At 40.8% G+C, this 16,617-nt stretch overlaps 1 protein-coding gene across 7 annotated transcripts in view; it reads left to right on the top strand.

The window, feature by feature from the left end:
* LOC311277225 (scavenger receptor cysteine-rich domain-containing group B protein-like) overlaps nucleotides 1-16,617 on the top strand; it is a 173,013-nt gene that overhangs the window by 117,433 nt on the left and 38,963 nt on the right. Inside the window, exon 12 of one of the 7 annotated variants that reach the window (XM_084387463.1) lies at nucleotides 6,156-6,386. The exons of the other annotated variants lie outside the window; for them this stretch is intronic. Within the exon in view, the coding sequence (XP_084243589.1) occupies nucleotides 6,156-6,325 (170 nt within the window). The 3' untranslated portion in view covers nucleotides 6,326-6,386. Of the gene's footprint in view, nucleotides 1-6,155; nucleotides 6,387-16,617 lie in introns of those variants that run through there. 7 annotated transcript variants of the gene reach the window in all.

Below are 16,617 nucleotides of genomic sequence, written 5' to 3'. Positions count from 1 at the left end.
CTCCTTTAAGGAAGCGGGTGACCTGATCGTTCCTTCCAAGTGACTGGCCAAACGTCGGTGTAGTAAACGCTGATATGGCCGCCACTTAAACCTTGAGCGTGGATGGGGTTCTACCCTTATCCAGTAGCTCTTGCAGGAAGGAGAGAACCTCCGTCACCCCACAGTCTGGAGGTGATTTGCCACGGGCTGTGCACCAGCTAGAGAAGACAGACCACTTCAAGGAATAGAGCCGTTTAGTAGACGGGGCCCTAGCCTGCGTGATCGTATTTAACACTCCCACCGGGAGGTTAGCGGGTACCCGTTGATGGCCCACGCATGTAGGGACCAAAGCTCCGGGCGAGGATGCCAGATCGAGCCCTTGGCCTAAGCCCTCCGCCGAGCAGCAGAGGGCTGGCAAAGATGGGCCGCTACAGCTTCTTCCACCGGAGGAAGAGAATGGTATCCTCTGTCTTTGGCACCGTCCACCACAGAGAATGCTGCTGAGACAGAGGTATGCATTCTTGCAGGAAAAATTCGTCCAGCCGGTTGTGTGCTGGTTCCGCGGGTGCCGACCACTCGAGGCCCAGGCTTGCTACGGCCTGTGTGAGCAGACGCATCAGCTCTGCTTCAATGCTGGCCCTTTTCCAGACGGCTTGCGAACAGAGGGGGCGAGATCCACAGAGCTCGACCAATCCTCACTGCCCGACACCAGGAGAGAGCAGCTGTCATCCTCCACAGATGTGGCTTCTTCGTCGTCATCCATGATGGAAGCGGCGGCAGACGGCAGCCACTGTCCGGCAGAGAGAAACTCAGAGGAAACCGGCGGTGAAGCTGGCGGGCGAACCGGCGAGCTTTCACAGGCTGGAGGAGGTTCCGGGGCCAGCTGAGCACGACGCTTTTTACGGCACGGCACCGCAGCAGGCGGGGGAGCAGTCTCGGCGAAAGATGCCAGGTGAGTCCTCAGAGTCACCATGGGCATCAGCTCGCAGTGAGGGCAGCTGCCGTCAGCGAGTGCGAGAGCTGCATGTTCTTCACCCAGGCAGGAAACGCAGATGACATGACGGTCCTCGTCGCTGAGTGGGGCTCGACACGAGCCGCAGAAGGTGCGAGGCATCTTGAAAAAGACGCTCGGCTCTTTTAGAGAGTGTGAGTCGCGGCGGAGAACACACACTTAGCAGAGAAAAAGGATATGTACGCCGGAAGCGTAGCAGGAACGGCAACTGAAGGCGGCGAGATTGTCGGCCAGCGGCTTCAGGTGCAATGGCTCGTCCCGCAGAAGGCTTTACTCAGACGGCGCGGCTTCTTCCTCTCGGGATCCAGCGATGCGAGAGCTTCGCTGAAGAGATGAAAAATCAGATTCTATCAGCCTGTCGAGCTGTATTTATAGGCCCAAGCCACGCCCGTTTCGGCGGGACGTGATGAAGTGGGCACAAAGCGCCCTCATTGAGCAACGCGTTTTACATTACTTCAAAATTAAGGATAATTTTTGGCTTCAATATCTCGTGGAAAAGAGTTTTTCCCCTAGCGTAAGATATTACGCAGTATGAGAGACCTCTCGTAATGATCCAGAGGAGGAATGGGAGAAGGCCATGTGGTCTGATGAGACAAAAATAGAGCTTTTTGGTCTAAACTCCACTCGCAGTGTTTGAAGGAAGAAGAAGGATGAGTACAACCCCAAGAACACTATCCCAACAGTGAAGCATGGAGGTGGAAACATCATTCTTTAGGGAAGCTTTCTGCAAAGGGGACAGGACGACTGCACCGTATTGAGGGGAGGATCGATGGGGCCATGTATCGCGAGATCTTGGCCAACAACCTCCTTCCCTCAGTAAGAGCATTGAAGATGGGTCGTGGCTGGGTCTTCCAGCATGACAATGACCCTGAAACACACAGCCAGGGCAACTAAGGAGTGACTCCGTAAGAAGCATCTCAAGGACCTGGAGTGGCCTAGCCAGTCTTCAGACCTGAACCCAATAGAAAATCTTTGGAGGGAGCTGAAAGTCCGTATTGCCCAGCGACAGCCCCAAAACCTGAAGGATCTAGAGAAGGAGTGGCCCAAAATCCCTGCTGCAGTGTGTGCAAACCTGGTCAAGAACTAAAGGAAACGTATGATCTCTGTAAATGCAAACAAAGGTTTCTTTACCAAATATTAAGTTATGCTTTTCTGATGTATCAAATACTTATGTCATGCAATAAAATGCAAATTAATTACTTAAAAATCATACAATGTGATTTTCTGGATTTTTGTTTTAGATTCCATCACTCACAGTTGAAGAGTACCTATGATAAAAAATTACAGACATCTACATGCTTTGTAAGTGGGAAAACCTGCAAAATCGGCAGTGTATCAAATACTTGTTCTCCCCACTGTATATGGAGGAAAACGCCTAACGTGTAATTAAATGCGCTGCGTTCATATTCTGGGCTCATCTGCTTTTCTGTAGGATAGTATGGTTTATTAATAAGGTGTGTACAGCATTTGATCTTTATCACTGAAGTAGCCTATTAAGCCACATTAAGCTTTTTCTTTATTATAAGGGTTTTCTATGGGAGGAAAACGCTTAGCTTAATGTGCAATTAAACACAATGTTCGTATTCTGGGCTCATCTGCTAATCTGTAGGCTACACATGCTTTATTAATAAGGTGTGTACAGAATTTGATCTTTTAACATGAATATCTATTGTGGGCTGCTATTGCTTCAGCTTTTTGAGCGTAGAAGTATGACAAAGACATGATTGGCTATACATTTTATGTGGATAAGGGCATATTTTGTACATGACATGTCCTTATAAAGGCAAGAAAATATGGCGTTTTAACGACATAAAATCTTGTTATTATGGAAAAAGATGTAATTTTAACGATATAAGAGCTCATTATTACGAGAAAAGATGTCGTTAAAACGACACAAGATCTTGTTATTACGAGAAAAATATGTCGTTTTAACAACATAAGATCTTGTTATTACGAGAAAATTGAGTGGAAAAAATATGTATCTGGCAGCAATGCGTCACTGTAAAAATTTATGATTTAAGCAAAACTTTCTTCAAAGGTTAAACCAAACTTTTTTTATTTTGATGAGGGGTTGCCGTGTATAACTTTGAGTCTCTCTGTGTTTCATGATATGACAATAGTTTTTCTCAAATGAAGCTAAAATGCTGCTGAAGTGACTCTCTGAGCGGCTGTGTTGATGAAGTGCATTAATGTCCTCATATAGGCTGAAAACATTGCGAGCGTCATGCATGCCTCAGTGTGTGTGTGGTAAATGAAACAGCGTGTCTGTGCCATTCATTCACAGAGACACGCAGAACATGCATGATTCCTATTTAAATAGTATTTATGCAGTTTAATATCAACAGACACTGGTCTATATCGCAATTTTATTTATTTTTAAGTTTACTGACCAACTTTTCATCTAAAGGTAACTAAGTCACCACCGGAAGTGCGAGTACACTGCTTGGCGATTTCGAACGTCCTGAAACCAGGAAATGAGATAAAGGCCTATGGCGAGAGTGAGTGTCCAGGGGGCCAATGTTTCGGAAAACACTGAAGCTTCCCTGGGAGCCGCCATTGATTAGCACAGTGGTTCTCAATTCCAGTCCTCGTGACCCACTGCTCTGCACATTTTGCATGTCTCTCTTATCTGACTCAGTTCAGTTCATGGAGTCTCTCCTTATGAGCTGATGATCTGGTTCAGGTGTGTTAAATAAGGGAGACATACAAAATGTGCAGAGCAGTGGGTCCCGAGGACTGGAATTGAGAACCACTGGATTAGCAGACCATCACCAGCTGTTAGCATTCCATTGACTCCCATCCATTACCTTGTATCTTACGTTATGGCCCTGTAGAAGCAGTTTTTGTAAAATTAGGCTTACGATTGCATCATAACCACGCGACTCTCTGTCGCACAGTAGAGAAATTACCGTATGGACAGGAGGAGAAGCTCGCGGGCAATCGGGGGGACGTGACAAAATAATTATCAGAATACTTAGAAAAAGTTTCTCCTGCTCCTAGCTCATGGACACCTCCTACTCGCACTCTCCGTCTCTGCAAGTTTCGGAAGGGAATGATTCATATTTCTCTTGGCACAGCTACTAGGTCAAGCTCAGTTTGAGTCTGCGCAGTACGCTCAGCCATCAGGAAGTGAGTGCTTCTAATTGACTTCACTTTTCTCCGTCGAAGTCTATGGGGTCGCTGTGTCCATTTCTTTTACTGTCTATAGCTAAGTTTCCATCCACTTGTCAATCGGATTATCTGAAGTTCGGTAAAAAAAACTCATGCGAATAAAGCTGGTGAAAGTGTGTTTCCATCCAACGGCTTTAAAGCGAATTAAAACCTGTGCGTAATGACGTCACATGCTGTTTTGCGATCAAATTGGTATGTCAAATTGATTTGAGACATTTGTGACCCGTCATGGAAACCAGGGACACAAGTCGGCAGCAGAACTTTCGAGCAAAATGAGAAAGAAGCAGGTTTTTTTTCAAAATTTGTGATTTTCGTTTTTTTGCAGAATCTGTTAGTTGAGATCACGAAGAAGCCTCTCCATGTTTGAGATAGCAGTATTGGTGTATTTAAAAGCGTACATTTTGATGTTGAAATCGGCTTGTTTTTCGGAGATTCTAGCACGCAGTAGGGGCGTGTCATTGTCGGTGGTATTTCCATACTGAATAAGCCGGCGTGGCTACTTATTATGCAGCGCTCTGGCCGGCTCTATCTGATTTCAAAATTCAATGAAGATGGACGCCAATAACATTACGATGTCCAGCAATTGATTTAAATAGTAGGTTACACACGAGTAAACACTGTATCTGCGCCACTGATCGCAGCGGCAATGAGCACTTTGATCACTTTATTAAAAAAAACACATTTCAGCGCTAGTATCTTATTTAAAAAACAAACGAAATTAATGCTCTGCCAGTTAACTGGAGATGTTTTATTTAGAGAATTTGTAGAATTGGTACATTCAGGGGGGAGGGGGAGACGGGGGAGCTTTACAGGGGGTATGACTTATCTAAATGAGATGTAAATGAGCCCTATTGTCATTCCCAGAAGGGCGAGAACTTGCCAATCTTTAGAAGCAGATTTCTACCATTTCAGTTTTTTTGAGTGCCTACCTTCAAATGGCCACAACTTCTCCAAATATTATCAGATTTCCATGTGTTACATATCGTTGGAAAGCTTGAATACTACACTTTCAGAATAACTCAAAATGCCCCAGAACCGACTTGTGTCCCTACTTTCCGTGACTGGTCACATTTTAAGGTGAATCAACATTCAAGCAAACATTTGCGAACAAAGTTTTGCAAGACAAAATGGATCGTGCCATCTACCAACAAATGATCAATATTGCACAAGTTATTGCACATGCTTATGTGCCAGCTGATAGCGACATATCAAGCTATAATAAGACAACAACGACACTATCAACACATTGCTATGATGATGCAGATGCACGTAAATGCCCAATGACAATGGAGGCGGCCTGTGGTGTGGGAACGACAGCGCTCCAAACAGTTCTGGGAGATCATGGTTCAGAGACACTTCACGGAAACCCTTTGGTTGAAGCATTTTCAGATGACTAAGACAACATTTGACCTGTTGACCTCGTTTGTCCACTTACATCTGTCTTTGTTGGCACCCACCATGTGTACAAACCATAGACAGTATATAAGAGGTGCAAACAGAGTGGAAATACTGGGCGGAAATGAACTAAAACTTCTTCTTCTATATGTTTTGTGGCGGGTTGCAACCATAAAATGACCTAAAACTTAATCGCAATTCATTATTTATTCGGCAAATAACTTTTCCATCAGCGTTTATTGCATAAGACGTATATCGATTAAGATAAAATCTGATGAGTCGATATTCATGAAATTCAATCGAATTTTACTGTTTCCATAAGGCATTTTTCATTCGATATCACTTAATTCGGATAAAAATGTGTGGATGGAAACATAGCTTATGTGAGCGACATGGGCGGGTGACGTCACAACCAGGAAAGGATAAAAGTACATCTGGTTTAGAACCGCACTAGCTTCTGTGCCTCAGCAAGCGCTCTGTGTTACATACTGTCTGTCTTATTTATTGTTGTCTGTCACTATATCAGTCACAAGCATAGATATTATGGCGAACAAACAGTCTTAGATCGTGTGTTCCTCCCTGCCCTCTTTCTTTACAGGTGGGGATACACACAATGTTTGTGTTGTTTGTTTGGAACGGAGCATGACCTCCGAGGAGATGACCTCCGAACATGACCTCCGAGGAGATGGATGTGATGAGCATCGAGTTAAGGGAATTGAAGATTCTCCATCTCAATCCCCTGTGTACAATGAGTTTTGGAGTTTATAACTTCCAAGTCATGGCCTTCCAGTTTTTCCCGATCCCCACTAATAAAATTCGAGATCCCGGATCAACCCTTTCAGCTTGGTTTTTCAATTCTCAAAATGTATAAATTGGATTGAAAGAGCTTGGACATGGCCAATGGCAGAAAAGGCAGAACAGAGTCTTGCGAGCCATCAGTCCTGTCATGGCTTATGGCATCCCTTAAGGCTCGGCATTACTCTCCAGGCCAGTTATAAACTACTTGGCGTTGGTGGGTAAGGCGTAAATGGGGGACTGCTGGGCGGAGCAGCCCCAGCCATTAACAAACTCATTGTACAGGACAGAGTGTCATTTCCTGTGCTTCCCCTCAGAAAGATTGGGGACCAGGATGGCATTCTCAACAGATGTCTTTGAAGCAGAAGATGGATCTGATGGATCCTTTTCTGCGAAAAAGGCTTCGGCCAAGGTCCTGACGCCACTGGTGTGAGACCTCTGAGGGGCAGCCCCGACCGGGGTGGAGCGGTATACACCTCAGTATACGGTGCTCACCCCACCTCTGTGCCCTCAGAAGGCCATTCTGCCAACCCCGCCACCCTTGGTGCCTCGAGGCGCAGCAGTCTCCAGCGAGCACATGGCTCTGTGTCACCATGACGCTGTGTCAAACTCGCACCCTCTGATGGGGGTTCAAAAAGAGTCAGTTCCATTGTTTCCTGCCAGTATGCTTCAGACCGAAGCTGTTACAATACCACCAGAGGCCAGTCTCGAGAGACTGGTACCCTTAGTAGATTTTCTGACAGAGTGGAAGAATCTGCTGAATATATCTCCATTGGGTCTCATGGCAGCAGTGTCCAATGCTATACCTTTTGGCCAACTGTACATGAGACCCTTGCAGTGGTGGCTCAGAACCAGAGGGTTCTCCCTGAGGGGAAACCCACTTTGTACGATTAAGATCACGCGGCGGTGTCTACACGCCTCTGTTATATGGAGGAAACACTGGTTCCTATCCCAGGGTCCGGTGTTGGGAGCTCTTTGCCATTGAGTTATCTCGATAGATGCTTCCCTCACCGGCTGGGGAGCGGTAATGGAAGGCCACTCAGCCCAGGGTCTGTGGAGGAGTCATCATCTTTCTTGGCACATAAACTTCCTGGAGATGATGGCAGTCTTCAATGCATTGAGACATTTCCTCCCAGATCTGAGGGACCATCATGTGCTCGTCCATACAGACAACACATCGGTGGTGTAGATTTAAAAATCATCATGCTTCCCCCATTATGGTTGAATCACTGAAGCTACACCAGTTACTTTTGCCAAGAGATCTCTATTTATGTATCATGTGTCAGACAGAGAGAAACAGGCATAAACGAATAAGGCTACATGAGAGTGGTCTTCAATCCAGATTTCTCTGTTCCCCATTTCTCTATATTCTCACCCCATAATAGTAGCTGTAAATGGTTTCTCTGGGCTTTAGAGGGATCCTTACCCCATCATCTCTAAGTTTCCTCTCACGCCCTTATGCCTTTATGTTTCTCTGAGATGGTACAGTAAGATTGAGCTTATATACATTACAGAGAGACTTACACTTCCTTGTAAGGTAGCAAAACACCTAATGCTTATGTTTAAAAATGGAATTTACCCACACTGTAAAACCCAACAAGTTAAGCCAACTCATTTCATTTGAGGAAACTGATTGCCTTAATTAAATTAAGTTTATTAAAAACAATAGTTATGAGTACTCTGAACTTATTTTAATCGAATCCACTAAAACAATAATACAAAGTCAAATTCAATAAGTTAAGCTAACTTATTACATTTGAGGACACCGCTTGCCTTAATTCACTGTAAAACCCAACAAGTTAAGCTAACTCATTTCATTTGAGGAAACTGATTGCCTCAATTCAATTAAGTTTATAAAACCAATAGTTATGAGTACTCTGAACTTATTTCAGTTGAGTTTACTAAAAGTAGATATACATTGCAGTCAATAAATTAAGTGATTAATTAAGTGATTATTGAGCATTAGTGATTAACACCTGCTGTTAACGAGCAGAATCAATGAAGGAAAGAGAAACACAAGAACTACAACTGACTTCCAACCACAGCCTTAGATGAAATCACCTCAAGATAAAAGACGTTTAAATCTCTAAAGATCTCAGCAGAGGAGGATTAAACCACTACACAAACAGCATTACCAGCTTCACTTATTACTAAACAGTTTGACTTTTGTCATGCGTCTACAGAAGTTGTTATTGAGAATGAACAGAGGGTTAGATGCTAATGATTTATTGAGTTTCATTTAAAGACACCATGATAGTGATCAGTGTTTGCTTTAGTTGGGCTCTTGACCCTTGACTTTATAACACCAGTTTTTCCTCTGGCTGCTGTAACTGAGTGTTTATAAAACACATTTGTTATGGCACATAGGGCCTACGCCAAAAGAAAATATGAGCATGTGGTTGTGCTAAGATAATAAAAATCATCATTTAGTGACTTGATTCTCTGATCATTTCCAGAGCCTAATCTCTGATTAGACAGATGATGTATTACTTGTATTAATCATTATAATAGAACTGATTCTGCTGTAAGGCCCATTGTTGTGACAATCAGATTTTAAAAACCTCTATGGTATCATGCTGACTTACACAGTAATCAAAAATCAGCATATGAATCTCAACAATGGTGACCATTAAAAAATGATTTATGCCACAATGCATGCTGGGAGCCATGGATAAGTTTTGTATTATGCTAGTACCCAGCATGCATTGCAGCATGAAACATTTTTTAATGGTCACCATTGTTGAGATTCATATGCTGATTCTTGATGTCTGTGTGAGTCTTAATAATGCAATACCTTTTTGTGCACAACTCTTTGTAAAATCCTTCATATTATCTGATGGACACAACATGGCTAGCTCTTATGCTGTAGAATCACAGTTTTGAGTAAAACTAATACGTTGCACTTTTAATCAGAGATCAGACTCTGAACGACATCAGTGAATCAAGTCATTAAATGATGATTGTCACCATCAGTCCTTCACCATCAACACCCAATCAGACTTCTCTTTGCCTTTTGTGCCATAACAAATATGTTTTATAAACACTCAATTACAGCAGCCAAAGAAAATCTTAAGTGCAAAAGTCAAGGGTCAAGAGCTCAACTAAAGCAAACGCTGATCTCCATCATGGTGACCTTAAATGAAACAAATAATCAAGATCTAAACCTTTGTTAATTCTAATAAGAACTTCTGTAGACGAATGGCAGTAATAAAGTCAAACTGGTTAGTAATAAGTGAAGCTTGTAATGCTGTTTGTGGAGTTGTTTAATCCTCCTCTGCTGAGATCTTGAGATATTTAATGTCTTCTTTTATCTCCAGTTGATTTTGCTGTGGCTGGAAGTCAGTTGTAGTTCTTGTGTTTCTCTTTCCTTCAGTGATTCTGCTTGTTAACAGCAGGTGCTCATCACTAATGCTCAATCATCACTTAATTAATCACTTAATTATACAATTATCATTCTGGGATCTAGAAATGTTCTATAACTCATTCAATTTGAGTTCTGTTTCAGTCATTCAAGTTTCGGTAATATTTGAGTGCTGTGAACTCAATTGTATTTAGTTAATTTTACTGTTAGGTTTTACAGTGCAATGCTTTCACATGGTACAATCCACGTTCCACATTAAGAAACTATTTCTCAGTGTATACATTAATACATTAGTGGTATACATATGGTACATTTGCATCAGTTGAAACATTCCTTTTCTTGCAAAGAGCATACCAACTGTACACATTTGAAGTATCATCATCATTGGAACATCTCTGCTAAGTGAACATTGCATACCTCTAAGCAAAATATAACTCTACCAGCTCTCTGCTTAGGACACAAGTACAAACAAAGTCTGACTTCACAAAATACATAATGAAATTATAAAGAAAATGAATAAAGAAAAAATTTAACAAAAAAATAACACTAAACAGTATTTTTTTTTTACATAAATCATCGGGGGGGTTGGCGTTCACGTCTACTATGCAACTGGTGCACCAGATTTTCTTGTGGTCCCTAAGGAAGCCGCTCTCCCTGAGAGCAGTTTATATTCTGGGGCATCAGAATGTAGAAGCAGACATCCTGTTGAAGCAGGGGCTGAGGATCCACACCGAGGTGGTGGAGCACATTTGGGGGCGACCTTTGGTCATTTCCTCTGTGGTGCTTTTAGACCAGGACAGGAGTATGGTGGCTTAGAAGCCTTATTATATAAGTAGATATCCCTGTAGGATGTGGTATGCGGCAGGCTGGTCCTCTCCGCTCACATTCGTAAGGTTTTACAACTTCGACCTGGGTGCTACCCCAGGTTCACAGGTGCTCTTGTCTTAGTTGTGCTCTCAGTATTCACACAGACAGGCTCTGGTTCATATGGCGTATTGGGCATTCTCGTTCCCAAAGCATCATTGACACATCGCGAGTTCCCTCGAAAGGGAACGTCTCAGGATATGACTGTAACCCTAGTTCCCTGAGTAGGGAGTGAGATGATGCGTCACTTTGCCATACTTCCTACATCCCTGTGATTGAATTGCTTCAGCCTTTTTTGAAGCTAGCGCGGTTCTAAACTGGATGTGCTTTTATCCTTTTCTGATCATGTCGTCACACACCCGTGATGCTCACTCTCGCCATTGGACTAGTGCTTCAGACGCAATCACGCAGGGGCATTCCCAAAGTGTCATTGACGCATCGTCTTGTTTCCTACTCAGAGAACTAGGGTTACAGTTGTAACCTGAGACGTTTTCCATTAAAACAGTAATATACCACAGAAAACAATGCATTCTGGGTTATATTTGTCATTTTCGAGAAAGTAGCCTACAGGAATATACTTTGAATTAACAACGTTCAAAGTCGACACGCAGAGTTCCAAATCACACCCTATACCATAATTTACTATTACCTACATTAGTTCACTAATATAGTCCACTTGACAGAGTGAATGGAAAGAAGAGAGTGAATTCAGACACTGACTGTAACCTTAACCCTAACCGAACCGGACAAGAAAAATCACTGAAAAACAGAGAAACACAAGAACTACAACTGACTTCCATCTACACTGAGTGTGAAACCAGTTTACAAAACAGTTTACCATTATTATAAATTTACTTGTTGAGAATGAACAGATATTTAGTTGTTGATGTTTTATTGAATATAATAAAGTTTGTAGTACCCATGATGGAGATTATTATTTTTTTCTATAACCTATTTTTCTATAACTGAGAAAAAATAAGTTTTCTAATAATGACGTATATATTTCACACTAACTAAAGTTGAAAAAGTTGAAAAACATTCTGTTCTTTGAAATAATATAAATGAAATGATTATAAAATAAACATCTTACTAAAAATCTTCTGAAACAATTATTTTAGTTTTAGATAAACAAACAAAAAAATAAATAACATCATCTTACATTTTTTAGAGAGTTGAAGAAGTAGCTCCTAAAACATAGATGTCCATACAACGTATGAATGGGATTGCAAAATGCAGTAAGTTTAAAGTTGAAATACAAAAGATCCCAGAGTGATTTCCTGAAGTGTTTCCCTCTCACACCACCGTCTGCCAGTCTCTGAGCCAGAGGGGAGTGTGTGTTCAGTGATCAGGATGAGACATTGCATATGTTTGATTAGTGTCAATCTTATTTCAAAGAATAATCTTAAAAGTTTTAATTAAATCTTTAACATTTATATTAGATCTTTTAAAAAATAAAAGATGTTTTAAATGAAATTCAATGAATTATTTAAAGTCTTAATAAAAACAAATATTCTACATCGATGGTCTGTGGAAAAACTTGACTTGAACTTATATATTTTTATTTATCAGGGGTATATGTAAAATAATTCAAAATTTGAAGTGTCACAAGTCATCTCACACATGTGAAATGTTCAATAATTCCTTTAGTTGTATCTGTGAGAAAATCACCACATAGGCCTATCGAGAGAGAGAGAGAGAGAGAGAGAGAGAGAGAGAGAGAGAGAGAGAGAGAGAGAGAGAGAGAGAGAGAGAGAGAGAGAGAGAGAGAGAGAGAGAGAGAGAGAATGAAAACATTTTAGAAACTGTGAAGCTTCAGGCTGTCACAATTGATAGGCTGCTTTATAAGGTTGTTGGGGGTTAACAGTTTAGGATCCAAGATGTTTGGATAATTGAATAAAAAATTGAAGAAAAGTTTTACTGAAGATAGTTTGCAGTTTCATCAGCAGAAGTCTGGACTTCAAGACTCGCACAGGAGTTTGCAGGCCGCCCCACTTACAGTTACAAATATCACAGTTATACCCTTCACCAAGGTCTAAGCTACGTCCTTGCTTCAGGTTGCAGTTTTTGAGTGGCTAAGAACACATATAGTCTAAGCAAATCTACACACATGGAAAGATAGGAGAGTATGTCGCCATATGGTATAATGGTATAATTAATCCTGTGTCGATCTTTACTCGTTCTCATGTCACTAATGCTCCAGTGGACGGGGGCCAAACACGTGATGTAGATGTAGGTGTTGATATTCTTGTGTAAAGGCGGTCTTTCGCTGATCCGTGACGTCATAAGCAGAGCCAGCCCGTCCATTAGGCGATATAGACGGTCGCCTAGGGCCCCGCCTTGCCAGAGGGGGCCCCTGAACCTCACAAATACTATAATTTATAATTCGTTGATTAATTATATTAATGAGAATTCGGGTGTTCGCATCTTGACTTCTACAACTTATTAACGAAGCATTGCATGGACCTGACTAAACATGATACAGTTCACAAAGACGGTGAGTATCTAATATATTACCCAGACCTACAACATACATAAAAAGGATAGCTCTGTATAGTTAAAACATGACAAATTTCCGAAAAAAGATAATAAATACATAACAATAGAATGAATAAAATACGAAAACATAAGAAATATACACAGTAGTCAAGTCAAGTCAAGTCATCTTCATTTATATAGCGCTTTTAACAATGTAGATTGTCTCAAAGCAGCTTTACAGAGATAAATGTATAATTTAACGTAAGATTGTTTGGCTTTATAGTGGTTCTTTAATAAAGTTATTTTCCAGCTAAAGTTAGTTTTGATTGATTCACTTCCGTCGCAACGATCATTTGTTTTTAAATTAGGGCCGCCAAGACGACACCATTCTCTCTACACAGACTTTACTCTACAGATAACGCGTCGTCGGGAAAACTCAATTTGCGTATCTACCCCGAATTGATAAAATAAAATAAAATTCTGAATCAAAACTATAAGGAAACACCAGTAATTTGTTTAGGCTTGGTTTGCAGGGAATTCCAAACCTGCACACATATATTCAAACGCACATAACTATAGAACCCGTTCTTAATGCGCATCTGAACGCCATCAGCGTTTCTCACAGGTTCGCGTTTAAAGTCTGTGTAGAGAGAATGGTGTCGTCTTGGCGGCCCTAATTTAAAAACAAATGATCGTTGCGACGGAAGCGAATCAATCAAAACTAACTTTAGCTGGAAAATAACTTTATTAAAGAACCGCTATAAAGCCAAAACAATCTTACGTTATATTATACATTTATCTCTGTGAAGCTGCTTTGAGACAATCTACATTGTTAAAAGCGCTATATAAATGAAGATGACTTGACTTGACTTGACTTTAAACGCGAACCTGTGAGAAACGCTGATGGCGCTCATATGCGCATTAAGAACGGGTTCTATAGTTATGTGCGTTTGAATATATGTGTGCAGGTTTGGAATTCCCTACAAACCAAGCCTAAACAAATTACTGGTGTTTCCTTATAGTTTTGATTCAGAATTTTATTTTATTTTATCAATTCGGGGTAGATACGCAAATTGAGTTTTCCCGACGAAGCTTTATCTGTAGAGTGGGAAAGGGATCCTCCATAGGGAGAGACTAGTTGGCACTTCAGCACTGCGTTGACATCGGGTCCAGGCGAAGGTCCATCATCAGATCTGGAAACGGCCTGGATCCGGCAGGCTGCGGGAAAACCTTGGGATAAACAAAGACACTAAAATTAGCGTAGATGCCATTCTTCTCATGATGTAACAAGTACATCAGGATTTATGGGAAGTGTTCCCGGTTCCAGCTGACCTAATCTATGCAGCCTAATATTGAATTATAGAAGTCTATAATGTATTATGTGAACGCTATGTCAAAGAGATGTGTCTTTAATCTAGATTTGAACTGACAGAGTGTGTCTGCTTCCCGGACAATGGTAGGAAGGCTGTTCCAAAGTTTTGGTGCTAAATAGGAAAAGGATCTACCGCCAGCAGTTGATTTTGATATTCTAGGTATTATCAACTGGCCGGAATTTTGAGATCGCAATAGACGTGAAGGAGTATAATGCGTTAAGAGCTCGCTCAAGTACTGCGGAGCTAAACCATTTAGTGCTTTGTAAGTAATCAGCAATATTTTAAAATTGATGTTTAATAGGGAGCCAGTGCAGTTTTGACAGAACTGGGCTAATATGGTCATACTTCATGGTTCTGGTAAGAACTCGAGCTGCTGCGTTTTGAACCAGCTGTAGTTTGTTTATTAAGCGTGCAGGGCAACTACCCAGTAGAGCATTACAATAATCTAGCCTTGATGTCATGAACGCATGAACTAATTGTTCCGCATTTGTCAATGAGAGCATATGACGTAATTTAGATATATTTTTAAGATGGAAAAATGCGGTTTTACAGATACTAGACACGTGACTTTCAAATGAAAGATTGGTATCAAAGAGCACACCCAGGTTCCTAACCGACGACGAAGACTTAACAGAGCAGCCATCAAGTGTTAGACAGTATTCTAGGTTATTACGTGAGGAAGTTTTTTGTCCAATAATTAGAATCTCTGTTTTTTCAGAATTTAGAAGTAGGAAATTACGAGTCATCCAATTTTTTATATCAGCTATGCATTCTGTTAATTTAGTGAATTGGTAAGTTTCGTTAAAAATGCCCTACGAAGAGGATCCGCCGCAAAAAAGTCAAAATCAGCTATTTGGGACTAGCCTATTTCGTCTACAAAAAGGAGGATGTTGACCAAAAAGAGGTAGGCTACTTTGCTGGAGTGTTATAAAGTTGTGGATGTTTTTTTTTTTTTAAAGTCGTTTATTTTTCGTGTTCGCATTTATGAGGAAAAAACAATGTTATTAAGGACGCGACCGTTATGAAAGCGGCAGTAAAAGACTGCTTTAAAACTTTCACAGATACCTCAAACAGAAAGCACAAAGCCTTTCTTTAAAACGAATTTCGTTTCGTATTAATTGTATCTTAATTTTTAATCAGTATTTCATTATCCAATTTCCTGGATTTAATAAATAAATATTAAATAGCCTTTAGCAGCCAGCGCCTGAACTGGAGATTATAAGCTATCATCCATGAACCGCAACTCAGCATAAAAGGTAGCCTACTCGCCTCACACACTTAATAATAATAATAATAATAATAATAATAATAAAATAGAAATATTACTATTATCTACAGAAATCTCTACTTTTAAACAGAACCATTAAAAAAATAATAATAATAGCCTAATCTGTATGAAAAGTGCATTTCTCCCGATCACTGCTGTGAAGATCGCGAGTCAGTATTGTCAACTTAATCTTTACAGAAAACACTTGTTTATGAATAAACAATTAAAATGTCACATCGCAATATTTTACATATTATTAATCATTACTTTTGCTGGTTATAGGTGCCGTTTACGTGAACGCGTCACTGAATCAGCACAGAAAACATAATTTTTCGGGTCCTAGAACCTGAAGAACGTTCACCGAATTCTGAGAGAAATATGTTTCTGGAATAAAATATTAAGTGGCCTTTTTTTTACTTGTAATGAAGCTTGCTTATTAGTGAAATTATTAATAACATGGAATGGTAATTATTGACTTTAGCCTGGATTGATGGCTCGCAATATCGCGATATATATCGTTGGGAAAAAAATATTGCAATGTAATTTTTTTCCAATATCGTGCAGCCCTAATCGTCGGCATAACAGTGGAAGCTAATTCCATGTTTCCTAATGATATCTCCTAATGGTAGCATGTACAGAGTGAACAGCAGCGGTCCTAGTACTGAGCCTTGTGGTACGCCATACTGAACTTGTGATTGATAAGACATCTCTTCATTTACTGCTACAAACTGATAACGGTCAGATAAGTATGATTTAAACCATGCTAGTGCAATTCCACTAATGCCAACATAGTTTTCTAGTCTATTTAAAAGAATGTTGTGGTCAATGGTGTCAAACGCAGCACTAAGATCAAGTAACACTAATAGAGAGACACAACCACGATCGGATGATAAGAGCAAATCATTTGTTACTCTAACGAGAGCAG

The sequence above is a fragment of the Rutilus rutilus genome, assembly GCF_951802725.1.
Source record: "Rutilus rutilus genome assembly, chromosome: 1".
NCBI lineage: Eukaryota > Metazoa > Chordata > Actinopteri > Cypriniformes > Leuciscidae > Rutilus > Rutilus rutilus.
This window is presented reverse-complemented; position numbering and strand designations above follow the sequence as displayed.